The 27,968-nt window shown below is 49.0% G+C and overlaps 1 protein-coding gene across 5 annotated transcripts in view; it reads left to right on the forward strand.

Annotated features, from left to right (window-relative positions):
- The window catches only part of UBR4 (ubiquitin protein ligase E3 component n-recognin 4), a 137,815-nt gene that overhangs the window by 56,292 nt on the left and 53,555 nt on the right, over positions 1 to 27,968 (forward strand). The window contains exons 40-63 of one of the 5 annotated variants that reach the window (XM_027522083.1): positions 43 to 225; positions 1,066 to 1,224; positions 1,560 to 1,712; positions 2,165 to 2,392; positions 2,985 to 3,142; positions 4,041 to 4,212; positions 4,469 to 4,670; positions 5,843 to 6,006; positions 6,440 to 6,656; positions 7,481 to 7,697; positions 8,460 to 8,492; positions 9,593 to 9,656; positions 10,080 to 10,214; positions 11,201 to 11,375; positions 12,082 to 12,165; positions 12,256 to 12,396; positions 13,186 to 13,307; positions 13,966 to 14,077; positions 15,814 to 15,944; positions 16,060 to 16,237; positions 16,699 to 16,803; positions 19,010 to 19,147; positions 19,852 to 20,026; positions 27,303 to 27,399. In XM_027522083.1, coding sequence (XP_027377884.1) covers positions 43 to 225; positions 1,066 to 1,224; positions 1,560 to 1,712; positions 2,165 to 2,392; positions 2,985 to 3,142; positions 4,041 to 4,212; positions 4,469 to 4,670; positions 5,843 to 6,006; positions 6,440 to 6,656; positions 7,481 to 7,697; positions 8,460 to 8,492; positions 9,593 to 9,656; positions 10,080 to 10,214; positions 11,201 to 11,375; positions 12,082 to 12,165; positions 12,256 to 12,396; positions 13,186 to 13,307; positions 13,966 to 14,077; positions 15,814 to 15,944; positions 16,060 to 16,237; positions 16,699 to 16,803; positions 19,010 to 19,147; positions 19,852 to 20,026; positions 27,303 to 27,399 — 3,543 coding nt within the window. The remainder of the gene's footprint in view (positions 1 to 42; positions 226 to 1,065; positions 1,225 to 1,559; positions 1,713 to 2,164; positions 2,393 to 2,984; positions 3,143 to 4,040; positions 4,213 to 4,468; positions 4,671 to 5,842; positions 6,007 to 6,439; positions 6,657 to 7,480; positions 7,698 to 8,459; positions 8,493 to 9,592; positions 9,657 to 10,079; positions 10,215 to 11,200; positions 11,376 to 12,081; positions 12,166 to 12,255; positions 12,397 to 13,185; positions 13,308 to 13,965; positions 14,078 to 15,813; positions 15,945 to 16,059; positions 16,238 to 16,698; positions 16,804 to 19,009; positions 19,148 to 19,851; positions 20,027 to 27,302; positions 27,400 to 27,968) is intronic. The other 4 variants (XM_027522100.1, XM_027522092.1, XM_027522088.1 and 1 more) reach the window with 4 other exon arrangements.

Consider the following 27,968-nt stretch of genomic DNA (forward strand, 5'->3'; position numbering starts at 1 on the left):
TGCCTTACTACTGCCTACTCTCTCTGCATCCGTCTTTGCCAGGTTCCCACGTTAGGCTCCCAGGAAGGTGCCTTTGAGAACGTTCGGATGAATTACAGCGGAGACCAGGGTCAGACCATTCGCCAGCTGATTAGCGCCCACGTGCTCAGGAGGGTGGCTATGTGTGTGCTCTCCTCCCCTCACGGGCGCCGCCAGCACTTGGCTGTCAGCCACGAGAAAGGCAAGGTGGGTCCTCCAGTCCCCTCCCTCTCGTTTGAGATCGTGCTTGTCTGAGGTGCCGAGCAGAACACATAGGGGACAACACTCAGATTGGCCCGCCAGGAAAACGTCTATTTTTCTGAATTCTAGCAAAGCTTCAGGGACAGATCTCAACAAGCTTTTCTGCTAGAACCCTGAGTTACTTTATTAGACTCAGAACTAGTATGACTGGAACAGAGACTAAAGAGTCAATTCCCACTCTGTGAGTCAAACCCCTAGGCAAGGTACGGACTGGAGGTTTCCTAGGACAGTGTGGCTTGCAGTCTTTCTCAGGTTAGCCACGCTGGAGGACACAGTGGAGAGAGGAGAGTCTTCCTAGGAGGGCTCAGTGGTCCTTATTTAGTTCTTCCCTGCGCTCCCAGCCCTCCTGAAGACCCAAGGAAGTTTATGGAATTTTATAGAACAGGAGAAGTTAGAGTGTCTTAAGCTGTTCTGTTTTCCAGCGTCTTCATTTGTTTTATCTTTACATTAAGTGAAAAAGAAACTAGAGATAAAAGTAGCTCTAACAGACTTTCAAAAACATTTTCGTAGAAAAACAAGAAGGGACAGTAGTATACGGGACCGTTGAGTGTCTTATGGACAGACTATGGAGTTGGCTTCTTTGGTCACCTCTAGAAAGAAGAAATGAAGGCATGCCATTCTTTAAGCCAGAGAAAATAGAGGCTGATACTGGTCTTGGGTTTTTGAAGAGACTTGCTCACAAAAACAGCCTCCAGATCAGTAGCTCTAGTGAAGGAGCTTTTGTTACTGCTGGTGTTCTCTGAGAGGAAGAGGGTTGAGAATAAATCGGTAATTATTCCCTGGCAGATCACTGTCCTCCAGCTCTCAGCTCTCCTGAAGCAAGCAGATTCCAGCAAAAGGAAGCTGACTCTGACCCGCCTGGCTTCTGCCCCGGTGCCCTTCACTGTGCTGAGCCTCACAGGGAATCCTTGCAAAGAGGACTACCTGGCCGTTTGTGGGCTGAAGGTAATCCTGATCCAGTTTGGTTCTGTTGAGCTATAGGTCACTGTGACCTTCTCTCCTGTTCTTAGCTCCACTTTCTCTTACTCATTGTTGAGATTGGAACTTAAAAGCCATTGGGAACACGAAAGAAGTCTCTTGAATTTCTTCCACGTCATCCAGATTTCTCTTCTATTGGAAATAAGCTTTGTGTGTTGACAGCTGAATGTGTTACTCGACAGTCTGAGTACTGTCTGGAGGCGGGGAATGCCGGGGAAGAAAAGGCAGTGTCAGACTCTGAAGTGAGTTAGCCTACTTTCCAGATCGCCTTTTAACCATTCTGTTCCTCCACCCATGTCCAGGACTGCCACGTGCTGACCTTCAGTAGCTCAGGCTCCGTTTCGGATCACTTGGTTTTGCACCCCCAGTTGGCCACAGGGAACTTCATCATCAAAGCCGTGTGGTTACCTGGTTCACAGACCGAGTTAGCGATCGTCACCGCAGACTTTGTCAAGGTATAGGTACAGCTCTTTGATTGTCTGGTCTTACGGTGGTTTTGCTTTTAAATTCAGAATGCATGGTCTCCATTACGTGTGCCAGCTTCTTTTAGACATGAAAAATTAAAAAACCCTAACGTTTCGTTACTTTCTGTCCTGTTGCTGAGCAGGAGCTGTGCGTGTATAGGTGATAGAGAATTGATTCTGGTTCAGTCTCTGCTGTACTCAGAACACCGCTCCTCATTGCTGTTCTCGGTATAGCGTTTGTTTATGTGTCTCCTCTGCTCATTCCTTAAGAGAGAGTGGAGAGAGACCTTGTTTATCTTTGTGTGCTCAGCGCCTAGCACTGACGGGCGTGTGCTGAGTGGAGGAGCGCCCTCCCTCAGCCCTGCCGCTCCCTGCACGCACCGGGAGCGTGTGGGCCTGGGGCTGAGGTCGACCTCCCTCATCTGACCTCTCTTCTCTCGCAGGTTTATGACCTGTCGGTGGATGCCTTGAGTCCAGCCTTCTACTTTCTCCTGCCTAGCTCAAAGATAAGAGACGTTACCTTCCTCTTCAACGAGGAGGGGAAGAACATCATTGTTATAATGTCCTCGGCGGGGTACATCTATACGCAGCTCATGGAGGAGGCCAGCAGTGCCCAGCAGGGGCCCTTCTATGTCACCAACGTGCTGGAAGTCAACCACGAGGACCTGAAGGTTAGGGCACGCGGCGCCGCTTCCCCCCGGGCCGGGGCTCATCAGCCAGCGGCTCTCTTAGTGTCTCTCCTTTAACTTCTACGTGACCGCAAAGCTCTAGTTCTTAAGGGTTAGACTTGACGCTCCTTTATTCTCATAGTGTTTTAGGATTTACCACGGGGGTCTCACGCTTAGAGAATGAGAGCCCTTAATTACGGTCTAGAGTGAATGACCAGGGGCGTCCTGGTGGTCCAGTGGTTGAGAATCCACCTGCCTGTGCAGGGGGCGTGGGTTTGATCCCCGTCTGGAAAGATTCACACGCCGTGGGGGCGCCAAGCCCACGAGCCGCAGTACTGAGCCTGCCGCTGCAGCTACTGAAGCCCGAGTGTCCAGAGCCTGTGGTCTGCAGCGAGACCTCACACTGCAGCTAGAGAGCAGCCCGTGTTCACAGTTAGAGGAAGCCTGCATGTATCGTTGAGGACCCAGTGCAGCCGGAAATCAAGCAAAGCACCCGAGTACATTAAAAACAAACAAAATGAACGGCCGGCCGCAGTGAGCGCCAGCGCCCAGGCGGCCCGAGGACTTAACGCGAGTGTTGTGTCTGTTGTGACAGGACAGTAACAGCCAGGTGGCAGGCGGCGGCGTGTCCGTCTACTACTCGCACGTGTTGCAGATGCTGTTCTTCAGCTACTGCCAAGGCAGGTCGTTTGCGGCCACGGTCAGCAGGACGACTCTGGAGGTGTTGCAGCTCTTCTCCATCAACATCAAAAGGTGGGGCTCAGCACTTACCCTTGAACTTCCACAGCGCCCCTTGTTCAACAGGGGAGCTCGCCCTTCCCGGGGACTCTCCCCTCCCTGCCTGGGATCTCTAAACTGGGCAGCATCCAGCGTCGCTGGGTTGGCCAGTCTGCATGGTTTGTCCCCCCAAGCTGCTGGAGGTAGTTTGTGGGGGCCACTGTCACTCAGAAGGAAAAGCTGTACTCAAGGTAGCAAATGCGATTTTAATTTGATGAGAGAGTTTTCTCCTGGACATTCCTGCTGCCCTTGAAGTTTCCCTTCTGGTTGGGGTTGGGGTGGGGGTTGATCAGTAAATAGAACGTGACGTCAGAGCACAGGGCATGGTGGCAGTTTGGGGAAGCGGGGGCTGCCATCAGGCTTCCAGAAGATAGGGGTATGTGAGGTAGAGGGTGTTTTATTTAAGGAGGAGGCAGAAAAGGTTTACGGTTTCTTCCCCTCTTTTTCTTTTCTGCCACCGAAAAGCCATTACAGCACTTTCTCTCCGCTGTCTATTTTGTGAATCAGCCGGTTTGGGGTGAAATAAAATGGATGCCATTCATTCATAGCTTGATGTGCTTGGAAATTCTTAGAAGGACAATGGGTTGTCAGCCTTTGGCACCTCCGTGGGCCTGTGCACTTGTTAGCCTTAGGCCCGCAGGGCCACCGATCCCCTCAGACAGGGGAGAGCCTGAACCAGGACTCCCGATGGGGCATGCATTGTGTGTGAGACTGCATGTGGCTCAGACTAAAACTGGGGCTCCTGGGTAATTTGAGTCCTCGGGTGGGTATATTTCTCTGAGAGTCCAGTAGTAGTGAGGGTGTCCTTCACTACTAACGAAAGAGCTGTTAGACGGTGAGTGACACCCTGCCCGGCCACTTCTGTCGTCCGCAGTCCCAACGGTGGTAGCAAGGCGCCTCCCGCTCTGTGTCAGTGGTCTGAGGTGATGAACCACCCTGGCCTGGTGTGCTGTGTCCAGCAGACTACAGGCGTGCCCCTGGTGGTGATGGTGAAACCAGACACTTTTCTCATCCAGGAGATTAAGACTCTTCCTGCCAAAGCAAAGGTGAGTGCCATGTTCCCCCGTCGCTTGAGTAGACCGTGACCCTGCCCTGTTTTTGTACGTGTATATCCCGTCCTTTCCCAGCTCTCCTGACAAGAGACCTGTAGAAGAATCTGCTCCTAGACGCCTTTTCTTTGCCAGCCTTTTGCACTCCCCCCGTTGACCGTGAAGCCAGTGGCTTCTCTGCCTCGTCTGTGTAGGTCTTGGGAACTTCGTTCCGTAGGTGTGGGAACTAACACGGCCTGTCCCCGCCTCCTAGATCCAGGACATGGTGGCCATCAGGCACACGGCCTGCAACGAGCAGCAGCGGACGACGATGATCCTGCTGTGTGAGGACGGCAGCCTGCGCATCTACATGGCCAACGTGGAGAACACCTCCTACTGGCTGCAGCCCTCCCTGCAGCCCAGCAGCGTCATCAGCATCATGAAGCCCGTCCGCAAGCGCAAGACAGCCACCATCAGTAAGGCCCCGCCGCCGCCGAGGCGTGCCCGGGGAGGGGACTCGGGGTAGACGGTCATGGTAGCTGTGAGCAGTGGGGCTGGGCCTTCTTCAGTGCTAAGGGTCTGCACTTCCAGGGCAGGGGGCGTGAGTTCAGTCTCTGGTCGGCTCAGATCGCAGATGCCTTGTGGCGTGACAGAAGAAAGAAACGGGGACTGCCTTGCTTGTGTGGCTCATAAAGGTAGAGCTGGTGCCGGCTAGCTCGCCAGAAGCAGCGTCGAGGCTCCTGCAGCCGCCCCCTTTCTGTGCAGGCGAGCATTTGTTGGCGCTCCTCTGCAGACAGCAGTTCCTAGGTGCCCAGGAAAGGATGCTCTCTTGGATCTGGTTTCAGATAGTTTTCTCTGGGTTTAGGGAAAGTGGCTTACTTGATGCAGCGGGCAGGACGGAACTGGCGGAGGAGTAGATCCTTCAGTTGGTTCATTCTCACCAAGTAGTGTGGAAGCCAGGTCTTCCCTGGTGGCTCAGCTTAAGAATCCACCTGCAGTGCAGGAGACATCAGTTCGATCCCTGGATTGAGAAGATCCCCTGGAGGGGAGGGCATGGCAACCCACTCCAGTACTCTTGCCAGAAAAATCCCATGGACAGAGCCTGGCGGGCTAGAGTCCACAGGGTCGCAGAGTGAAGAGACTGAGAGACGCGACTGAAGAGACTGAGCACGCACGCACGCCGTGCGGAAGCCGTCATAGGTGTCCGAGCTGGGAGTCTTGCTCCTGAGTGGTGAAGCAGGACTCTTCCAGGAGTGAACGCTTGAATTCAGGTCTGAGCGAAAAGATCATTACAGCGTTCTTCCCACTCCCTGGAGTCTGTTCTAGAGCCTGTGTTTTAGAAAATTGTGCAGCTCATCCTTTATAAAGAAATAGTTTCTCTTGTTTATTTTGGATAAGCCAGCTCTGAGAGAGCCTGTTGTGAGTGAGTGTTCCGGATCCTGACCCCAGATCTCTTTGCCCTGCAGGGTCATGTTGTGGTTGCGGGTGGTGACTGTTGGGCCGCTGACCATGTGTAGGCATCATAGTGATGCCAACTGTGTAATCCCGAGTTGGCCTAAGGTTGGAACGCACGTGTGTGAGCTCGGGCAGAGTTGGTGGGGCCGCACTAATGATGGTGCTCTCTGGCCCCCGGCACTGCCCTCCACAGCAGCCCGCACCTCCAGCCAGGTGGCCTTCCCCATCGACTTCTTCGAGCACAACCAGCAGCTGAGCGACGTGGAGTTCGGTGGGAATGACCTCCTGCAGGTGTACAACGCGCAGCAGATAAAGCACCGGCTGAATTCCACTGGCATGTATGTGGCCAACACCAAGGTGAGGCCCGGCTGCACAGCCCTGGGTGCAGTCCCTGGGAGGCAGGGCTCGCGAGCAGTATGGTTTGAGGAACACATCTCCTGTCAGGGTGCGAGACTCACAGTCACTAACCCTTGACTCGAGTCTAACGATCCCAGAATAAACAGATACTCTCAGCTCCATGCAGAAGGGGTCCTGCTCCCATGTTACCAGCAGGGTTACCGTGCACAGGGCTCAGGAGGCGGTTAATGCCGGGGAGAAAAGGAGCCTGAAATGGAAGGGTCTCCTCCCTGCCTGTGTTTCCCGTCCTTGGAAGCAAGGGAGTCATTGCCAAGGAACTAAAGGATAAAGGTCTTGTGTAGGGTCGCACGTGTGTCACTGTCTTAGGGAGGCCCGGAAGTTGGCCCTTCAGAGCTTGTGTTCATTTTGCCATGTGCGCCTCTCCCCCCTCCAGCCCGGTGGCTTCACCATTGAGATCAGTAACAACAACAGCACCATGGTGATGACAGGCATGCGCATCCAGATTGGGACCCAGGCAATTGAGCGGGCCCCGTCGTACATTGAGATCTTCGGCAGAACCATGCAGCTTAACCTCAGTCGCTCACGCTGGTTCGACTTCCCCTTCACCAGAGAAGAAGCCCTGCAGGCTGATAAGAAGCTGAACCTCTTCAGTGAGTCCCCAGCTCCTGGCACAGATTGTATCCGTCTCTCGATTAATTCTGACCAAGGGGCCACTTCTCTGTGGCTCTCCAGGATTCTGGGGTCCCCCTGCTCTACTGATAGCTCTGTGATCTCTGCCATCAGGAAGCGTTGAGCTTCATTTGAGATATAAAGGAGGCAAGGGACATACTTGAGAATAGGAGGGGTAGAGACGGGGCAGCTACTTCAGGGCTCGTTTCTATAGGCTTGAGTGACCTTGCCGATGTGGCTGCCTGCCTGTCTAGGCAGAAAGGTGGCGAGACTAACGCTTGACATCACAAAGCGCTCTGAAAGTGCAGTTGAGGGCCTCAGGGCACACGTCACCGAGAGGTGTTTAGCAGTGCCCTTAAAGCCTCAGAGTAGACATCTCGGGGCCTTCCATGAGGTTGACAACTTTCCCTACCATTTACTGGCTGGCCACCTGTCTCTTTCTTCCAGAAACAGTTGCTGTTAGTAGGAATGAGGATGATCTGTGCTTTGAACAAAAGGAGTGTTCCCTGGGGGGAGAGTTGGGAAACATGGTATTCTGATAGCACCAGAGGATCCCTGCACTGGTATTTGGGGTCTCTTCTTCTGAGAGACTTCGCAGACTTTTGGTTCATGGAACTGTGTCTACACGTATTCAGCATCTGTACCAGGTGAAAGTGCTGCTGAAGTCTCAGGAGATAAAGTTCCTTTCTGACCGTGAACTGTATGTGGCTCACCACGTGGTCCACACCAGTCTGGTCTGCTCTGGAGGGGGTGGTGTCACCCGTCAGAGATCATGCTTCCTAATGGCTTCTCGTGCCTGTTGTAGTTGGGGCCTCGGTGGATCCAGCAGGCGTCACCATGATCGATGCTGTGAAAATCTATGGCAAGACTAAGGAGCAGTTTGGCTGGCCTGATGAGCCTCCGGAAGAATTCCCTGCTGCCTCCGTCAGCAACATCTGTCCTTCGAACCTGACCCAGAGCAACGGCACTGGAGACAGCGACTCGGCGGCCCCGGCCGTCACGGGTGGCACCGTCCTGGAGAGGTACCGTGCTGGCGGGGCAGCCCTTTGTTCTCGCCGGCTCCACTCTCCCGGCGGAACCTGAGTCTTGAGAGACCCAGCCCCTCCTAAGTGTCCCAGGCCTGGCCTGTGATTTTCAGGATTTCAAACCGCCCGCACACACAGGGTCTCCTGATGAGCAGACAGGGCTTGGCGGTGTGCTCAGAGCCGGCTAACTCCCAGGGCTCTGCCCAGGGGCTGCTGTCCCTTCCCTTCTCTTACTGCTCAGGTGCCCTTGGGAGCAGTCAGAGGCTGTTGACCAGACTATGCTTGAGCCAGAATTAGAGATTAGGATCCAGTCTTGCTGAAATTATAGGGGAAAATCTTCCCTTTCATTGTGATCTCATCATCTTTTCATCTTTCTCTGCAGCAGTTACTTCTTGTGGTAATAACACTGCTGCCAAGAGGCTGTCCCAGGCTTCTTGTAGCAGAGTTCAGAGCCCCCTGGGGCTCCCCCCAGTGGCCTTCTTAAGCACTGCGCTTGGCTTCTCTGTGCTGGGGAGCTGCTGGGTTGCCGCTGTAGATGCGGTGACTCAGAATGTAAGATGTTCATTTCTTACATTGAAGGTATAAGAGTAGCCTGGCTTGGAAGCACTGCCTCCCACCAGCAGCCTCCCTGCCCCTCCTTTTCTCTGTCTCCCCACGCCCTTCCCACTCTATTCTTATATTGTTTGCTTAGGATGTGTTTCCAGGTTTCTCTGAGCTTCACATTTTTTTCCTTTTTTTTTCTTTTGCTTCTCCCCCAAGTTCTGAAACTGAGTCCCTAACCAAGCTGGACCGGTTAGTATGCCCTCTTTCATTTCTTTGCACGAGCGAGTGTGTGTTAGAGAGCCGTGTAACTGATGGCGTGGCTTTGCGTTGATTCTGCTTCTGTGGACGAGTCCTGCTGCTGCTTTCTGTCTCCATCGTTGCATGGCTGCAGAGCTGTCCCGCGTCCCCGTGGAGAATGCGGGGGGCTGGACGTGCGCGCCTGGTGTCGGCCGCCCCGCCTTCCCCCACCGCCTCTGCAGGGGTGAGGAGGGCGTGAGGCGCCGAGTCAGTGGAGAAGGCCGGTCGTCGGAACAGCCAGGGAGCTTGTTCTGCTCCTGGGTCTTGTGCCCCAGGTCCCTTCCTCCTGCTGCCCTCTGCCCCTGGACCTTTTTCTCACCAGCTGCCTTCTCCACACTTGGCCCTGTCTGTCCAGAGCCTCAGCCCTCCCGACGGTGGTCTTTTTCCTGTGCTGCCTTAAACGCACACGAGGGGCCCTGGGCAGTGTTTCCTTTGGTACCCTTCAGTGGTTGGGTTTCTCATCCTTCCCTGAGAGAAAATTGCCCAGTTTTCTAAAGGGGCTTCATCGTACCCTTTGAATGTTCGTGATTGGCATAAACCTAAAAATCCAGTTGGTTCTCTTCCCCATACTGGGCGACTCCTAGGAAGTGCTTTTGTGCATTTTCTTGGAGGTGTAAGTCAAGTATAGCTCTCCCAGTGTAGGAAGATGGCTTGAACCTCTCCCTTTGTGTATCCCCTTTGCCCACTGATCTCGGGGCACCTGAGCTTCGGGTCCTGTCACATCGAGACTGTTAAGCCTGTCTCCGTGATCCCTGCCACAGGCAGCAGAAGGAAGCGCCCTTATCCTCTTTGAGGAAGGAAAGCCCTGTCTTTGAGTAACGGATTATGCGCGTGGCCTCAGGTTGATCTGCAAGCAGGAGCCAGGCTCCTTCCGGCCTGTGACACAGGGAACCCCACGCGTGGTGCCGGTGGCAGGTCTTACCGTGCTTTGATTTCGTATTTGGCATCCACTAGCTGTCCCTGAGGGCCTCGGGACTAGTCTGCGCAGGCTAAAGCACCAGGCGGAGGGAAGGGGGGCTCTCGTACTCAAGCCAGCTTTTCTGTCTCCCCAGGCTGGTTGTGAGTTCTTTAGAAGCCCTGGAAAGCTGCTTTGCTGTTGGCCCAATCATCGAGAAGGCAAGTTACTTTTTTAAAGCACATGGAAGCTTTCTGAAGAGGCAGGAGGTCAGTGGAGTGGTCAGAGGCCCCAAAGCCTTTCAGCTCAAGTACATTTATAGCATGATCTTGATTTGCAAAGGTGATCCAGTGGAGTCTTCAGCTTAAGGCTTTATGTCCTACTTCCAGGGCCCCATGGAGGAGTGTTCTGTAAAACAGGACGAGTGCTAATTAAAGAGCACTGTTGCAGGAGTCCTGATCTTGGTCTCGATTGCTGGCGATGTCGTGGGAGGGTTGTGATCTCGAAGTTCTTTGTTTTGTTCCCTGCGGCCCATGGAGCCCACGCTAGTCCTGGTAGCCGGGAAGGGGGAGGGCAGAGTGTGGGCAGCTCATCCTGCATGGACGGTGTGGGGTCAGTGGCAACCCTGCTGTCTTCTGCATCAGGAGAGAAACAAGAACGCAGCTCAGGAGCTGGCCACGCTGCTGCTGTCCCTGCCAGCCCCTGCCAGCGTCCAGCAGCAGTCCAAGAGCCTTCTGGCGAGCCTGCATACCAGCCGCTCAGCCTACCACAGCCACAAGGTAATCAGGGGCGTCTCCTGTCAAGGCGGACGTGGTGGCACTGACGGGAGAGCAAGTAAGTTGGCCTTTTGGATGCCAGCAAGGGTGTCACGGAGGCAGGCGGAGAGAGGAGAGCATTGAGGTCAGACCCACGTAGCCTCTAGGTTCTCCTGAGAAAGGAGTACCACTCAGAATGAGGACAGGCCTCTAACAGGCCCCTGGTTTGCGTTTTTTTTTTTTTTTTTTTCCCCTGTTATATCAGTAGAATCGACAAGATCTAAGGAAGGGAGGGGAGGGACATTTGAGTCGGGCTTCTCGCTGGAGGACGGGGAGGGATGTCTCTCGGGTCAGGACTGCTGGTGCTGTCACTCCTGGGGTCCCGTGCAGGCCTCAGGGAGGAGGGCTTACTTGTTTGGGAAGAATTTGGTGAGTGGGTGAAAGAGACTCAGGGAAGTCTGGGGAGAGGGAGTCTCACCTATTAAAGTAAGTAGCAATGGAAGACAGTAAGTTTGGCCAGTTTCTATGAATAGAAAAGAGTGTCAACATTTCAGATCCATGAGGAGGGAGCCACCAGCCTGAATGCCTTGGTTAGCTTTTCTGCCTCCAATGCAGAGAATTGAGAAACGCGAGTTTAACTTGCTGAACCTCTCAAGGAAAGGCAGTTTTGGAAACAGCTTTGGTATGAATCTGTAGAGAAATTACTTTGTAGGAAAGAAACCTGGGATGTTGCCATTCTGGAGAATTGGCTGGTTCTGGTTTTCCAATCAGACTTTGATACTGATTTCATGGCTTTCAAGTATTTTTAAGTGGCTTTAGCATTTTATGTTTAAGAAGTAGAACCGTGTTGGGCTGCCCTGAAGGTTTCTTTCAGGTAGTCGGTGGTAATTAACCTGTTCCCTTGAGAGGAAGTCGCCAGCCTGACAATCTGCCAGTTCCTCTCTCCTCTGGGCTTTAGTACCCAGGCCTTCTTTGCCTTTGGCTCATCCTCTGTGATTCTTTGGTTGTAGGATCAGGCCTTGCTGAGCAAAGCTGTGCAGTGTCTCAACACATCGAGCAAAGAAGGCAAGGATCTGGACCCTGAGGTCTTCCAGAGGCTGGTGGTCACGGCGCGCTCCATCGCCGTCACGCGCCCTAACAACCTGGTGCACTTCACGGAGTCCAGGCTGCCCCAGACGGAAACAGGTGAACTTGGCCTGTGTGGCCGCGGCCCTGAAGCCTGCCTGCTCATCTTCTTCACTCTCTCATCTTCTCGTAGTTCTCTCTGGCCTCTGATGGACTTCGTGCTCTGAGATAGGGATCTCACTGGCTCGTCTTTATAGCTTGTAGGGCTTCTGACATTAGAGTTGTACCATTTTAATAAATAGATACTGTTTCCAGTGCTTACCCCTTGGGTTACTCTTGAGTTTACTTAGTGTTCTGGACATCAGATGTAATCGGGCTCTGAAGTTACTGTCTCTTTAAAATCTTCAGGGGAAGGTTAAGCTTGTGCCCTGGTTGCTTTAAAGTAAGAGAATCAATCATATCTTCTGCTTTGGCGCTGTTCTTTTGCCAGTATTTTATGAACATGAGTAGCAGCCTGTCTCAGCGCTTGATGCTGTTTCCTCCTCTCCTCGTGCTGGCTGGGTACCGTACCTGCTTGGCTTTCATCAAATAGAGCTTATCAATGCCTTTACGGTTCTGTTATTCACATGCTCCCACAGGTTGTCGTCATCCTGTTCCTCCTCTAATACTATAATCCAGGAATCTTTTTAGAAAGTCTAAGATGTTCCCCTAGGTTTTAGAAGTCGAACAGTTGGACCTCAGATCTCTGACTCTGCTGTAAGATCCTGAATGCTCCCCCTGTTACTTAATTCTAACATCACTGTTTTCTGTGATATTCCTTTCCCAGACTGTTTTTTTCCTAGATGTGCCTGCTGGAATCTAGGGATAGTTGGCATATTGATTGGGGCCCCACTTGAAACTCCCTCCCCAGGCAAGCTTCCTTGACCTGAGTTAACCTTAAAACAAATTAAATTCCATCTTCAATTTACCGTCGTTAATAATTTTTTTTTCTCCTGCTTAGAAGGAGCAGATGAGGGGCGAGAACCTCAGAAGCAGTTGGAGGGAGACTCCTGTAGTTTCATCACGCAGCTGGTGAACCACTTCTGGAAACTCCATGCCTCCAAACCCAAGAATGCCTTCTTGGCGCCTGCCTGCCTGCCAGGTATCAAGTTAAAAGGGACATTTGATAGTGAAACCTGATGTAAGTTCTTTCTTTGAACAGATTGTACTCTTCACCTTGAGCCTTCATCATCCATCTCTTCCAGACTGAATATTTAGGAAATACAAGTCTGTGAGATCAATGTTCCTGATGGAGGAATTTAGCAGTGTAGCAGAGGGATGGAACTTTCTTGATCTCTCCATGTCGGGTTGCATACTTCACATAAAGATGTGTGTGTGTGTGTGTGTGCGCGCGCACGTGCACGCATGCATGCCTCCTTAGTGGTGTTTATGATTGTTTTAAAAAATCTTGGAAAGCTTGATTCAAAGCCAGTTAAAAAGGTAAAAGTTAAACATCATCCTAGAGAATTACTGTATTTCTAAGCTATTGCTGCCTTTAGTGTCTAACTCTTCATACTGTCCAAGGGTTAGGTGGAAGAGCCAGCTCTGAAGAGCTGGAAGAGGAGAAGGGCCCCTGCTGCTCACTTGTGTTTGGGTGTTGCTTGGGCAGTAAACCCCAAACGCGTGTTCAGGACGTCTTATCACCTGAGGTCTGGGGATCATTGGGAACATTTGGACTCTGCTCACCTCTTCACACTTGTCTGCTCTGTATTTTGATATCTATAGAGAGTAGGTCTATTTATTTCTGTGATTCAGGGTATCTGGAAAAGCTTTTGGGGCAATTGGAGAGACTTAGGAGACTGTTAATGGAATAGATCATAAATAATGCTGACGGCCTGCATTCTGCGTGTGTGTGTTTCGTTTGTTTCTCCCTGTATGTGCTCTCCTTTAGGCCTGACTCACATTGAAGCTACCGTCAACGCTCTGGTGGACATTATCCACGGCTACTGTACCTGTGAGCTGGACTGCATTAACACAGCATCCAGGATCTACATGCAGATGCTCTTGTGTCCCGTACGTATCCTTACCACCCCGATAATCGTAACTATCCAGCCTAACATCTGGAAAAAAATTTTTTTATAACTTTGCTATCTAATGAAATAAAATAGACTTAAGGGAAGGCAGTGGGAATTAAGAATTTGCGGATCAGTAAACCCTGTAGCATCTTACTCATTCCACGGAAAGAAAGGTTGGAAAAGGGAATGGACTTGGTCTTGCTCATCCAGTTGCTGAGGAGTGTACTGATGGTTGTTTCACAGTTCATGCTAAGTAAGTATTGATTAAATGACCACCTGGATGAACACCATCAGGGTCTGCTTGCAGCGACTCTAGCGCAGAAGCTAGTGTTGAAAGGACTGGTTTTAGCACAGAGTTACGATGAGCCTGGTCCTCTGAGGAAAAGGCAAACCCCGTGTGTACAGAGCCGAGGGACTTCAGGGACAAGTGACCTGCCAGTCTCTTACCAGGAGCTAAGAGCAGGATGCAGTGTACAGGTCTTCTCTGTGCCAGGTCGGGGAGTGGACTTGGCTGCTGACCTGATGCAGCAGGTTACAGGTGAGAGTAGGCAGATTTTCCACAGGCGTGTAAGCAATGGTCCAAGAATGCAAAGTGTTTTATACAAGTGTCATAAATAACATTAAAACCTAAGAATGATGGTTTTTTTCAACCTCAGGATCCTGCTGTGAGCTTCTCTTGTAAACAAGCTCTAATTCGCGTCCTCAGGCCAAGGAACAAAAGGAGACACGTGACATTGCCCTCCTCCCCTCGAAGCAACACTCCAATGGGTAATGTGAGGTCTGAGTTTGGGCTCGTGTGAGCGTGGTGGGTAGGGGAGAAGGCAGACACAGCTTTAGGACATGCTGCTTGTGTGACCGAGGTCCTGGAGACTTCTGTTTCCGAGTCCATGGGCGCACTCTGCCTTATGCCTTGAAGGATTAAAGGTGGCATGGAAAAAGCTTACGGCAAGAAGAATGAGAGAAAGGCAAGTTGAAGCCGAGGGAGGATAAGGGTGCAACAATAAAATCAAGCCGAGGACATCAGACCTACACCACGGAGTCCCGCGTGGTAGTTAATGAGGCACTTGTGTTTGGCAGAAAGCTTCTAAAAAGCCATAGCAAAAACGAAATGAGAACAGTTCAAAAACCATAGTGACTAAAAAAACCCTCCATTTTTCAGGAACTGAAAAATTTCCTGGTATGAATACTCTTTCGTTAAGGGTCCATTTTGTTGCCTAATGGGTAGTATGCTCAATGGTTTTGCCTCCAGTAAGACTGAAGGTAAATTTCACAAGAAAGTTCCCTCTTCATACACTTGGATACAAGTCAAGGACATACATTTAACATTTTTTAGTAAAAGCAGTTCTAAAAATTGTCCGAATCGTAGCCTTAGTATCTTGTGTAACTCTGGTTACTTGGTTTGGCTCAGGAGTAAAACTCCAATGAGAGTCACATAGGCAGTTTAAGGTTTTCTATTAGGCACTTGATAAAGAGTAAAAAGAAATACATGACATGAACTTACTAATAATCCAGTATATAAAAAATATCATTTTAACGTGTTAATCTAAAAAATAGTAGTAGTAAAACATTCTCCATTCCTGAAACAATTTTCTGGAAGAGTTTTAAGCTTCTGGTGTGTGCTGTGTCCATCAGCACCCCTTCCCACGGGGACGTGCCGCACTGTAGCTCGTGGCTGTGGCTGTTGATGGTGCAGTGCAGGCCTGGAGGCGCTCGTGCAGCTTCACGACCTTCAGGTGACCCTCCTTGACCGTCATTCACCTTATCTAAGTCTTTGCTGCGTCAGGCAACGATTTGTGCATCTTTTGTCTGAGGAGAATCTCGAGTGCGTCAACAGTTTGTTTCCAATTAAGGCACATCCACGTGTGTTTTCAGCCCTTCAAGCAGAAGGCGAGGTCTCCGTCCTCTTCCGACAGTTAGGGGTCTAACCTAGGCGTCTCCGTTTCCAGGAGGCCTCTCCCCTCCACACCGGAGCTGGCCAGGGCAGTGCTGTCCTCAGTCTCATCCAGTGGTTTCACAGTTCAGTTGGCTCTTATAAGAATTATGCAGTGTGAAAACCTGACGGATGCAATTGTTTCTGGGGAGGAAAAAAGTATAACACTCCAAGCTGCCATGAGCGATAGCAGATAGGCAATCTCAATTGTAGTATTTTCCCTGTCTTGCCCAAGGACTCCTGAGGGTTGATGGGAGCTCTTGGGGTCTGCTGGTCTTAGATTTTTCTGCTTTATGGAATCCAAAATTCCACAAAGGATTTTGTTTTCCTTCATCGGCCAGAAAAGACTTATCCTAAGTGGGCCAGCTGTCACTGCCAGCCCCCGCTTCCCAGATCCTGCCGGGTCCAGGAAGCAAGAGGACAAGGCCAGACACGGCCCCCGGAGTTACCCTCGCGGCACAGGCCGCTAGCTGGTGGCTCGTGTCGGCTTCTGTTTGCTCTGTAGCTTGTCTTCCCACGCCCCGGGGGAGGGTCGAGCAGGCGCCTTCCGGTGACGGGGGTTTCTCTGACTCAGGAGACAAGGACGACGACGACGATGATGACGCAGATGAGAAAATGCAGTCATCGGGGATCCCGAATGGTGGTCACATCCGTCAGGAAAGCCAGGAGCAGAGTGAGGTGGACCATGGAGATTTTGAGATGGTGGTGAGTCTGGCAGCAGGCGGGCAGGAGGAGCCTCGGCACACTCCTCCAGCTCTTGTTTGGGGGCTTCCACAAGCTCCCGTAGCCACGGGACACTGACGGAGCTCTCTCTCTGCAGTCTGAGTCGATGGTCCTGGAGACGGCGGAAAATGTCAACAATGGCAACCCCTCTCCCCTGGAGGCCCTGCTGGCAGGTGCAGAGGGCTTCCCCCCCATGCTGGACATCCCGCCGGACGCAGACGACGAGACCATGGTTGAGCTAGCCATTGCCCTGAGCCTGCAGCAGGACCAGCAAGGTAGAAGGCAGTGTCAGGAACACAGCGGCCCCTTGGCCTGGCACAGGAAAGAGGGTCTGGCAGTTACTGATAACCAGCTGACTTAGCTTATCCCCAGACGTGGGGAGAGGGCGATCTGGGTGAGAGCTGTGCAGAGACACAGGTGGAGAGTGAGAGGGACTGAGCCGGGCTTCTCAGTGTGGGGGCCGATCTCATAGTGCTGGTGGTTTGGTCTTCAGGCTTGTTTCCTCCTGAATTGGATAGATTCCTCCAGCCTGTGTCCTGCCTGAGCTGAAGGAAGCTTCCGCCATCTCTGTAACTGGATTTGGTGGGTGGACAGCAGTGGCTGTTGAGTAGCTTCCTCTAGGCCAGAGTGGGTCACACGCTGGCGAGTGAAGGCTCTGAGGGCGGCAGGCGGCCGAGGCAGCGCTGTGGACAGGGTGTGGCGGGGACGCTGTGCTCACTCTCCACTTGTTTCCCAGGCAGCAGCAGCAGTGCCCTGGGCCTGCAGAGCCTGGGGCTGTCCGGCCAGGCACCCAGCTCTTCCTCTCTGGACGCAGGAACCCTCTCTGACACCACAGCATCAGGTAACTGTCCGCAGCAAGGAGCGCGGCTCAGGGCCCCAGGACCCTCGGGCCTCGTCTCCAGTGCTGTGAGAGTGTCACGGGCAGCTGCTTTGACAGGCCATTCTGGACTTCCTGCTTCTGCCTTGGCTTTAGAAATGCGGGCGCGGAAGGCCCAGCGCTGCAGCTCGGCAAAGTCGCTATGGCTCCGCTTCCCTCCACTTTGCATGCTGCCTGGCTTCAGCTGATTCCCCCAGAAAGGCCAGGAGCAGCTTGCAGGTTAACCAGCTTTAGGGCTGAAATCACAGCTTTCAGGCTTCTTCACCAGAGTTCTAACATTTTAGACGAGATCAAGAGGGAGACAAGAAACAGAGCGCATACCTTTTAACTTCTTTCTCTTGAACTACAAGAAGCAGAGTGAACGCTTCAGGTCAGCGTGGGTCACCACCAGGGATCTGAGCTTGGGGGTAGGGTTTTTATGGACAATTCAAACGCATAGGAAATCTTCAGACTTCATTTTGTGTTTACTTTCAATGTCTTTCCTAATTTGATTAAAAAAACCCTCAACATCCTGAGTGGAGAGTTGGACCGAATAGAGGAGGATGGAGCATCTCAACAGTCTCCTGGAAAGTCAGCCCCTGAGTAATCGAAGGGTTGATGGAGAGTCTTCAGACTGATGTGTCCCGTGTGTGTGTGTGTGTGTGTTTTCCTTTCTTTCCTGTTCGGCCTCTCATCCTCCTGTGTGTGTGTGTGTGTGTGTGTGTGTGTGTGTGTGGCCTCTCATCCTCGTGTGTGTGTGTGTGTGTGTGTGTGTGTTCCTTTCTTTACTGTTTGGCCTCTCATCCTCCTCTGTGTGTGTGTGTGTGTGTGTGTGTCTGTGTGTGTGTGTGTCCCGTGTGTGTGTGTGTGTGTGTGTGTTTTCCTTTCTTTCCTGTTTGGCCTCTCATCCTCCTGTGTGTGTGTGTGTGTGTGTCCCGTGTGTGTGTGTGTGTGTCCCGTGTGTGTGTGTGTGTCCCGTGTGTGTGTGTGTGTGTGTGTGTGTGTTCCTTTCTTTACTGTTTGGCCTCTCATCCTCCTCTGTGTGTGTGTGTGTGTGTGTGTGTCTGTGTGTGTGTGTGTCCCGTGTGTGTGTGTGTGTGTGTGTGTTTTCCTTTCTTTCCTGTTTGGCCTCTCATCCTCCTGTGTGTGTGTGTGTGTGTGTGTGTGTGTGTGTTCCTTTCTTTCCTGTTTGGCCTCTCATCCTCCTGTGTGTGTGTGTGTGCGTGTGTGTTTTCCTTTCTTTCCTGTTTGGCCTCTCATCCTCCTGTGTGTGTGTGTGTGTGTGTGTGTGTGTGTGAGTGTCTTCCTTTCTTCCCTGTTTGGCCTCTCACCCTCCTGTGTGTGTGTGTGTGTGTCCCGTGTGTGTGAGTGTCTTCCTTTCTCCCCTGTTTGGCCTCTCACCCTCCGTACTGAGACAGGGAGAAGCTGGCTGCCCCTCACCTGCTGCCGTGCCTTGGTGCTTCCCTTGGGGCTCTTGAGTTGCTGTCACTTCAGGCTTGGCGGTCGCTGTGGTGCGGTGCGGTTGTGTTCCTGCTGTGCTCTGTGGCTGTCTTGGCTTTCCTCCCCCGTGTATCTCATCCAGCATTATCCTCCTGTCTCAGCTCCGCCCTGATCCTGGATGCTGTGGCTGTCTCTGGGGAATTTCCTTGCTTCATTATTAGCATCTGATGAGGAAGTTTGAAATTTCCCAGTGAGCTCCCCTCTGGACCGTCTGATTGAAAAAAAACAACCAGGGTTGATTCAAGAGCTCATGATAAGTGATTTCCTAGCATTAGCGTAAATTGATTACAAAACAAATCTCCTGAAAATTCAGAATCTGTGCTTTTGAGTGGTACTGGCTAGTTTCTGATCTCAGCAGGTGTCAGTAACACCTAGACGATGGTGACCGTGAAGCATTTTAGCTAGAACACTGTCCGTGTCACAGATTCTTGAATCTTGGCGCGGTTTCACTTACACTGTGCCGTGGCAGTGAAGGAAATGCCCAGTGAGCTGGGTTTCGCGTCTGTCTCAGTGCCGTGTGCGACACTCCATGTAGTGTCTGTTCCTGTTATGAGTAACCAGCAAAGCAGACCTTTCCCTTTTTCCTCGGACGACAGGGTGTCTAAACTGCATTGTGTCCACCACGCTGTGTGGTCTGCTGCCTTCGCCCTGAGAAGGGTTTTCCCTGTAACAGCTCTCGTTACTCTCTCAGCTCCAGCCTCAGACGATGAGGGCAGCACGGCCGCGACGGACGGCTCCACCCTGCGGACCTCCCCTGCCGACCATGGGGGCAGTGTGGGCTCGGAGAGCGGGGGCAGTGCCGTGGACTCGGTGGCTGGCGAGCACAGCGGTAATGTGGCTGGAGGCCCTGACCTCCTTGGGCAGAGGGTGGGGGCAAAGTAGGCATCCTGCCTGGGCCCTGGGGTTGGTCTCGGCAGAGGGAAGTTTAACAGTCTGTTAGTGGAAGAAAAAAATGATGTACGTAATTCCAAATCATGATTCATTTAAGACAACTATGGTATGACTTAGAAAGCAGTCATGCTGTGGTCTTTGCTTCTCTCGTTGTGGGGAGAGATTTGGGGCAGTCCTGCTGTTCACAGCCTGGTGTATCAGTAGAGCAGGCCATCTGTGCTCGCTGGTGGGGGCGGGGCTCTAAAATGAGGAAGCATGACAGAGCCATTTTGGTTTGTTCTTAAAAAATCAGTCTTTGTTTAAAAATTGGATATGAACTTTTTTTTGTGAAAGAGATACAGAGTAGCTGATAATTCTCTAGAGTCCCAAATCAGTATAGGCTTCCTCTGAAATACGAGATGGAAATACATCAGCAGCTGAGATTAAGATTAGTCTTATGGGTGGATCTTACATTCTTTGGGTACCCAGAAAGTCATTTTAGTCATCAGGTGTCACAGGGCTGAAATCGTGAATTCAATCCTTATTGAGCTTTACGTAAAAGAAAGCATTTTTCTAAAGCTATCACTCAGATAGCTTCAGAATGCATTGGATTTCACCAGGCTCTGCGAGCTTATTAGCCGTTTCTAAACCATTTCCCTCTAGTGTCTGGCCGGAGCAGTGCTTATGGTGATGCCACGGCGGAGGGGCATCCGGCTGGACCAGGAAGCGTCAGTTCAAGCACTGGCGCCATCAGCACCACCACCGGGCACCAGGAAGGAGACGGCTCCGAGGGCGAAGGAGAGGGGGAGGGGGAAGCAGACGTCCACGCTAGCAACAGGTCAGGGCCGGGCCGCCGGCACGCGGGGTCTTTCCTGGGGGGCGTGTTTGGGGGTGAGGTTGATACATCAGTTGCTGGAGGTGGAGAGGTGACAGCAGTGTATTTCTTTTGAAATGTAAAGTTATAGACTCAGAAACAGTTTAAAAATGGGAAGAAGCGTGCTAGGTCTATCTCCTGGTCCTAACTGCAATTGGATCAAGTCAGTTGCAGACAAAGTATAAAGTGGTTTTTCTCGTAAGGCGTGCCTGTGTCCCTTAAAGTGATTGTCATAAAACCGTGTGTCCTTACTCAAATCTTTCTTCTTCCGTCATTAACCATAGACTCATCTTGTACCATTCTCCTTATAAGTGGCACTGTTCTGGGCTCAACAGTGACAGGTATGAGGTGATGCTAGCAGTGAGTCCTTGTTCAGTGTGTTAGGTGAGAGAATTAAGACAGCAAATACGTCTAGAAATACCCCTGGTGAGGCATTTGGCAATTGGAAAGTAATCCATAGAGTTCCTAATCCAGCCCCTTTAGAAAATTTTCGTGGATTTTGGTACTGGGTTGGTGGAGTGAATGTATTCTTAACCAAGAGGAGATTAGAGAAATAGAAGAGAAGGAAGGAAAAAACCCCAAGAACATACCCAGGTGGCACTAGTGGTAAAGAATCCACCCGCCAGGGCAGGGGGTGCAGGAGATGTGGTTTGGTCTCTGGTGAGGAAGATCTCCGGGAGGAGGAAATGGCAACCCGCTCCAGTATTCTCGTCTGGAAAACTGCAGGGACAGGGGAGCCCGGCTGGCTACAGTCCCTGGATTTGCAGAGTTGGATCCAACTGAGCACACACACTCGTGACACGGTGTTCGTTAGCTGCTGCTGCGGCCCATGGTGACCACCTTAGTGCGGGAATCAGCATTCTGAACTGAATGATTTCTATCAGGAAAAGAGTAACTGGAGCAGTCAGGTGTTGGAGGCATTTTGAGAGGGCATCAAAGAGTATCTCCTCCCTCCCTGTGTCCTGCGCTTCCACTTAACTCCTGCAGCACCCGTTTGGGGACGATGACCTCTGGTGGTTAACTGGGGTTAACCCCATCCCAGCCCTCGAGGCTGTTGCAGAGCCCCAGTGTGAGTTCCCTGAGTCATGCAGCAGATCCCCACCGGCTGGCTGTTTCACACAAGGTGGTGTGTGTGTCTCCATGTTACTCTGCATCCGCCCCTCCCTCTCCCCCACTCCCACCCCTGCCTCCACAATCTTCTCTGCGTCTCCACTGCTGCCCCGCACGTAGGTTCATCGGTACTGTCTTTCTAGCTGCCATATATAAGTGTTAATAGATGATATTTGTTTTTCTTTTTCTGACTTACTCACTCTGTATAAGAGGCTCTGGGTTCAGCCACCTCATTAAAGCTGACTCAGTTGCGTTCATTTTTATGGCCGAGTAATACTCCATTGTATTTATGTACGCAGCTTCTTCGTCTGTTCATCTGCCAGTGTACATCTAGGTTGCGTCCGAGTCCTAGCTGTTGTAACCTGTGCTGCAGTGAACATTGGGATGCGTGTGTCTTTTTCAGTTACGGTTCTCGCAGGCTGTATGCCTCATGGTGGGATTACCGTGTTGTATGGTGGTAGTATTCCTACTTTTTTAAGGAGTCTCCACTCTGTCTTCCACAGTGGCTGTATCAATTTACATTCCCACCAACAGTGCAGGAGAGTTCCCTTTTCCCCACATCCTCTCCAGCATTTATTGTTTATAGATTTTTTCTGATGAGGGCCATTCTGACTGGTGTGAGGTGATAGCTCACTGGTTTTGACTTGCGTTTCTCTAATAACGAGTGATGTTGAGCATCTTTTCACGTGTTTATTAGCCGTGTGTATTCTTCTTTGAAGAAGTGTCTGTTTAGATTTTTTGCCCACTTTTTGATTGGATTGTTTTCCGGGATTTGTTTTTTAACTGCTTCACCTAAAAGGCGTTTTCTATTTAATCTTTTGTTTTCCTCTTAATGTGATTTCTAGGTTAATTACGTGTGTTTAGATAATGTAATCTTTGTGATTTTTGGTTCTTTGAAGTTTATTTCTTTGAAGTCTTTTAAATCTAGGCTGTTGTTGCTTTTTATCGCTGCTTCACTTGTGAACAGCTAAGCTCGCTTCTAACTAACATTCGTCACTGATGTATTTGCGTTTGTTCTGCGCTTGTTTCTGAGTCTCTCTTTGTGGTCTTTGTAGGCCTCTTCTGCTTAATTTGCTCTCCAGCCCCACCTCCCCGCCTCTGCAAGTCTGAAAGTTGTTCGCTCAGTTTCCAGTCGTGTAATAGTTGTGCTAGTCATTTCAATATGCATACTTAACCCAAAACTCAAGTTAACAAGAGCTGTATATTCTTGTAGAAAATATATAAGACTTCTGCATTGAAGACTATGAAAACTAGTTGAGAGAAAATAAATGAGCGGATATACGGTATTTATGGATAGAAAGATTCATTGTATAAAGATAACAATTGTCTCTAAATTGATACAGGTTCAGTATAGTCCCAGTCAAAAATCTCAGCTGGCTTTATTGTACATGTAAGAATCGACAAGCTGATGCTAAAGTTTATTTGGACGAGTAAAAGACGAAGGTCAACCAAGGCAGTATCGAAGAAGACCACAGGGTTATGAGGACTGCACAGCCGTAGCCTGTGGTAAAGCTGTGTTCAGTAAGACAGTGGGATTTTGGTTCAAGGATAGACAAACTAGATTAGTGAAATAGACTAGAGTTCAGAAACGGATTCACACATACACAGTCACCTGATTTATGGCGCAGGTGACTTCTGTACAGTGGAGGGAAGGGTGGTCTTTCAGTCAGTGGCAGTGGGTTGGTGGGAAATTAATCTGGAATAAAATGAGTCTTTTTTTCGTTTTATGACCTGATCGTAGACAAAAATCAGTTGCACTCTGGATTTAACCACGTAAGATAATGCTTCCCGGGTGTTATGTTTTCATTTATTGTGTATTTTTATTGTGGTACAGTTGCTTTACAATGTTGTGTTAGTTTTTGCTGCACAATGAAATGAGTCAGTTATACGCATATATCTCCTCCCTCTTGAACCCTCTCCCCAAATCTCATCCATCTAGGTCACCACAGAAAACGTACTGGTTTTAGAAGACAAAATGTCTTCATAACTTAGGGTTGGCAAAGATTTCTTAAATAAGACACAAAAAGTATTAACTAAAAGGAAAAATAAACAGGACTGTGTTTCAGCAGCTAATGCTTTTTTCCTTTTTCTCTCAGCTACTTTTTCCCACAGGCTCCTGGGAGAGGTGGTGTATTTTTGTTACTTTTAGACTCAGGCTGCTGCTTCTGTGGATTTTCCCTGAGGTTCTCACAGAGGGCCCTCCCCACTTGGGGCAGACTCTGGCTGGCCTTTCCCTATTCCAGATGCCTTGTAAAGTCCTAGCAGCCTGGTGCCCAAATTGCTTTCAGAACATCATAGCCTCAACTTTTCAGATGTCCTAAAATCAGTGTCAGGGCTCTCTGCTTACCCTTCTGGGTTTTTCTCTCTACTCACCCCTGACCTAATAATTTCTTCATTGCTGGTAACGTCTTTATTGCTTTTATTTTAATTTTGTATTCAGTGATCTTTCTAAATTCACTTAAATTCTAATTATAGATTTTGATAATTAGACTAATCCTAATTATGAGTTTGTTTATTAGATTAATTCTTATCACAAATTCTGCATGAATAATCCTGTCTTCTCTAAATAATGACATTTAACTTTTTTCTCTCCAATCTTTATACCTTTTAATTGCCTTTTCTTGCTTTATTGTTTTGGGTCGGACAGAAGTACGGATGTGGAAAACCTTATCTCATTCCCAGAAAAAAGGTTTACCGTTTTACCATTAAGTATGATGTTAACTGGAGGGTTTTCTAGGATATTCTCTATGAAATTTTGTTTCTAGTTTGCTGGGAGATATTTTACCTTGGAGATAGTGAAGGACAGGGAAGCCTAGCCTGTTGCAGTCCTTGGGGTCACAAAGAGTCAGATACAATTTAGTTGACTGAACAACACAGTTTTATCTCAAATTGGTTTTTGAAGCTTTCCAGTTACTTTTGTTTGGAGAAGGCAATGGCACCCCACTCCAGTACTCTTGCCTGGAAAATCCCATGGATGGAGGAGCCTGGTGGGCTACAGTCCATGGGGTCGCACAGAGTCAGACACGACTGAGCGACTTCCCTTTCACTTTTCACTTTCATGCGTTGGAGAAGGAAATGGCAACCCACTCCAGTGTTCTTGCCTGGAGAATCCCAGGGACGGGGGAGCCTGGTGGGCTGCCGTCTCTGGGGTCGCACAGAGTCGAACACGACAGAAGCGACTTAGCAGTAGCAGCAGCAGTTGCTTTTGTTGCACTTAGTTGATTATATGTCTTTTTCCTTTATTCTTTTTAAGGTTGTAAATTACAGTAATTGATATTTTCCATTATTAAACCAACATTCTGGGGACACCTAATCATGGTATCTTATCCTTTGTATCACTGGATTTGATTTGCTAATATTTTATTTAGGCCTGTTCTTTTTCTTCTTTGAAACATTTTTGTCAGGTATCGATATTCATGTTATTCTGGCCTCATAAAGTAAGTGAGGATGTGTTTCCCCTTTTCTGTTCTCCACAAAACGTTGTATAAGATTGGTTTTATTTCCTCTATAAATTCTTAGAAAAATTGATCTGTTGAATCATCTGCATCTAGACTTCCTTTAAGAGAAGACTTAACTGTAGATTCATTCTTTAAATGATACAGAAGTATTTTTGTTCCTTCATGTGTCAATTTTTGTATGTTGTGCATTTCAAGGAGTTTGTTCATTTTATTGTCATGAAGTTGTTCATAATATATTTTATCATCCTTTTAATGCTTTTAGGAATTGTGATGATACCCCTTTTTTTTCATTTTAGCACTGGTAACATTTTTTTCCCCCAAAAGTCAGTCTTGCTAGAAATGACCAGCTTTATAAAGAACCAGTTTTTCTTAAGTTTTTGGCTTAGATTGTTCTCTGTTGTATACCTACTTTCTGTTTCATTTCTACCCTTTATTGTTTCCTTTTTCTCTTACTAGCTTTTTCGTTTTATTATCTTATTTTTGGTAGTGGGTTAATTTTCCTTTTTTTTTTAAAGCTTTTTAAGATGGTTAAATCATCCATTTTTAACCTTTCTTTTTCTATATTTATTTGAAGTTATATACTTCTTTCTAAAATTCCCTTTAAATATTATTTTGATGTGTTGTATTTTCATTGCTATTCAGTTCAAAATGGTCTCGAAAGTCTTTTGTGATTAAAGTTTTGATCCATGGGGTATTTAGAAATATGTTGCCGAATTTCCAAACATTTGAGGGTTTTCTAATTATTTTTTTGTTATTGATGTATAGTTTAATTTACTGTGGCTGGGGAATATACTGTGTAATTGTGATCATTTGAAATTTCTTGAGACTCATCACTTATACTATGATGTTATGTATTTTTACTGTTTTCAGTTACTTCTAGCTAGAGGGTCAATTTAGGTAACTTCCCCATATTGTTAATGGAATTTGCTAAAGTTGTTTTAAATTAACGTTTTTTTTTCAGGAATAAGTTAATTAAGGAATTGTTAAGTGACATTTAAAAATAATATAATAACTGAATTGCTTTTACTTTAAGTTGTGAGGAGGAAATTGTAATTTTTGGTACAGTGTGTAATTTTAAGCTCTATCTTAAGAGTTTGAAAAGTCAGTAGTCTGGCATGATCTTGGTCCAGGTCAAGACTCTGCTCGTTATGTTGATTTTTTTCCTCTGTGTGTATATTTCCATGCACACTTTCCAAACCTGAGGATTTTAGCCTTTCTCACAACTTGCGCGCTTTATCCTAAAACACCGAGCTGGTGCTGCCGTCTCGCCTTTTGTCACTGCTACCGCGCTGGTTCCTTAGCAGTTTTTATTCGTTTGTCTTCCCGCCAAGCTGGTCTAAATATTCAAAGATGCATGCTCGGGCTTTTGTGTATGACTGTATTCTGAAGGTCGTTTGGCTCATTCTTTCAAGTTCTTTTTAGGACGATTGCCATTTGTTATTCAAGACTCTATTTTTATTCAGGCTTTTATTATTTTGAAAATATTTTGGATACCGGTTAGGATATGTAATACACGATAATCACACTTTAAAAAAACTGTAGGCACATGGCTTCTTATGCACAGTCCGTAAAGTAAAATGAAGCAGAATGGTTAAGTGAAAGTAAATCCATTAATCGATTCAGCAAAGGCACTGGTGATCTGTGTAAGATTGTGTTAGGTGAGACTGCCACCCAGCTTGTTCACAGCCCCCTGATTAATTTTCACGGTGGTCCTCTTCACTCTTTTTTAAGGATCTTTCTCTTTCCGGCTGAACTGGGTCTTCGTTGCTGTGCATGAACCCTCTCTAGTTGTGGCCAGTGGGGGCGTGCTCCAGTTGTGGCGTGCTGGCTTCTCATTGGAGGGTGGCTTCTCTTGCTGCCAAGCGCCGGCCTTGGGGCCCATGGGCTCAGTGGTTGGAGCGCTCGGGCTTAGTTGCCACACAGCATATGGGGTCTTCCCAGACGAGGGACCACACTGCTGTGGCCCGCATTACAAGGTGAATTCTTACCAACTGGACCACCAGGACCGCCCCATATCGGTCCTCTTGAGCTGGTGTGTTCACTGGAGGTGCAGGCACACACGTTTACCACAGAAGCCCAGGTGTGCATCGGCAGATGAAGAAGGCAAGGCAGTGGCCAGCTGTGTATGTGGAAGGGCTCACGTTTCTTGTATTGATGTTGAGATTGAATTTTACACTAGGAAAGGATGGCTACGCTGTGAGAGGGCAGAGCAGTGACTAGCCTTCCTAATGACTTGGGAAGCAAGAGGAAAGGGTGGGTCACTGTGCAGCTGAGTGACATGAAATATGTCGATGGGAGGATTCCAGAAAATGATGGCTGGAGGCAGAATAGGGCCACCTGTTGAAAAAAGCCATAAAGCCTACTGTGGAAGGTTTAAGTAGTGAGAACAACAAGGACCTGATTGCTTGAGCAATATTTTTTGGCTTTCCTGTAAGTAAGTTTTCAGTGCCATCAGTTGTATCTTGAAACAGTTTGGCTCCACTCTAGCAAAGTGAGGTTTTTCCTTCTGAGTTGCTATTAATAGTATTCCAAAGGCTTGTCTTAAATGCTAGGGTTGTTCCTAAGAAGTACGTTCTTTGTTTACCTTGCTGGCAGGAAGAAAGAACTATATATTCAGCTGGCTAGTGTTTGTGTATTAGCTCATGTTTTGTGCATCTTCCCTGGTCTTTTAGGCTGCACATGGTCCGTCTGATGCTGTTGGAGAGACTACTGCAAACTCTGCCCCAGTTACGAAGTGTCGGAGGTGTCCGGGCCATCCCGTACATGCAGGTATCCCGCAGTTCACCTGGGTCTGTCACATCGTAGGTGGATATCGTTAAGCATGCTCACACTTCTCCTGCCGAGCCTCTGAGAGACTTTGTTTGGTATTAGGTCATAGAATAATGGAATATAATTTTGAATTGCAGGTTACAGCCCTTCATTTTATAAATGAGAAGACCAAGGATCAGAGAATTAAAAATAATGTCTACAGCCACCCAGCTAGTTACTGACAGAGCCGGGAACAAAAGTCTGCTCCAGAGAGTCTTAGTGTCTGTCTAGTATGTCTTTCTTAATGTTCGTGATAGAGCGAGGTCTGCTAGCTGCCTTGCTCTGAGGCACAATTGTTCTTCAGCACAGCGCAGTGCTGTATCTTAAGCCACTTGGACTGGATATAATGTCGGCTAGTCAGTCAGATGTGCAGACTTCTTGCAGAACGTTTTCTGCGTTGCCAAGGGTAGCATATACCATCATTTGATTTCTCTGACTCTGGACCCTTCACTTTGGTTACCTTAGGATTTCGAACCTTTCCATGGGCTGTAGTTCAGTTGACAGGGCAGGCAGGAGGATTGGGATTTCAT

The sequence above is a fragment of the Bos indicus x Bos taurus genome, chromosome 2, assembly GCF_003369695.1.
Source record: "Bos indicus x Bos taurus breed Angus x Brahman F1 hybrid chromosome 2, Bos_hybrid_MaternalHap_v2.0, whole genome shotgun sequence".
Taxonomy (NCBI): Eukaryota; Metazoa; Chordata; class Mammalia; order Artiodactyla; family Bovidae; genus Bos; species Bos indicus x Bos taurus.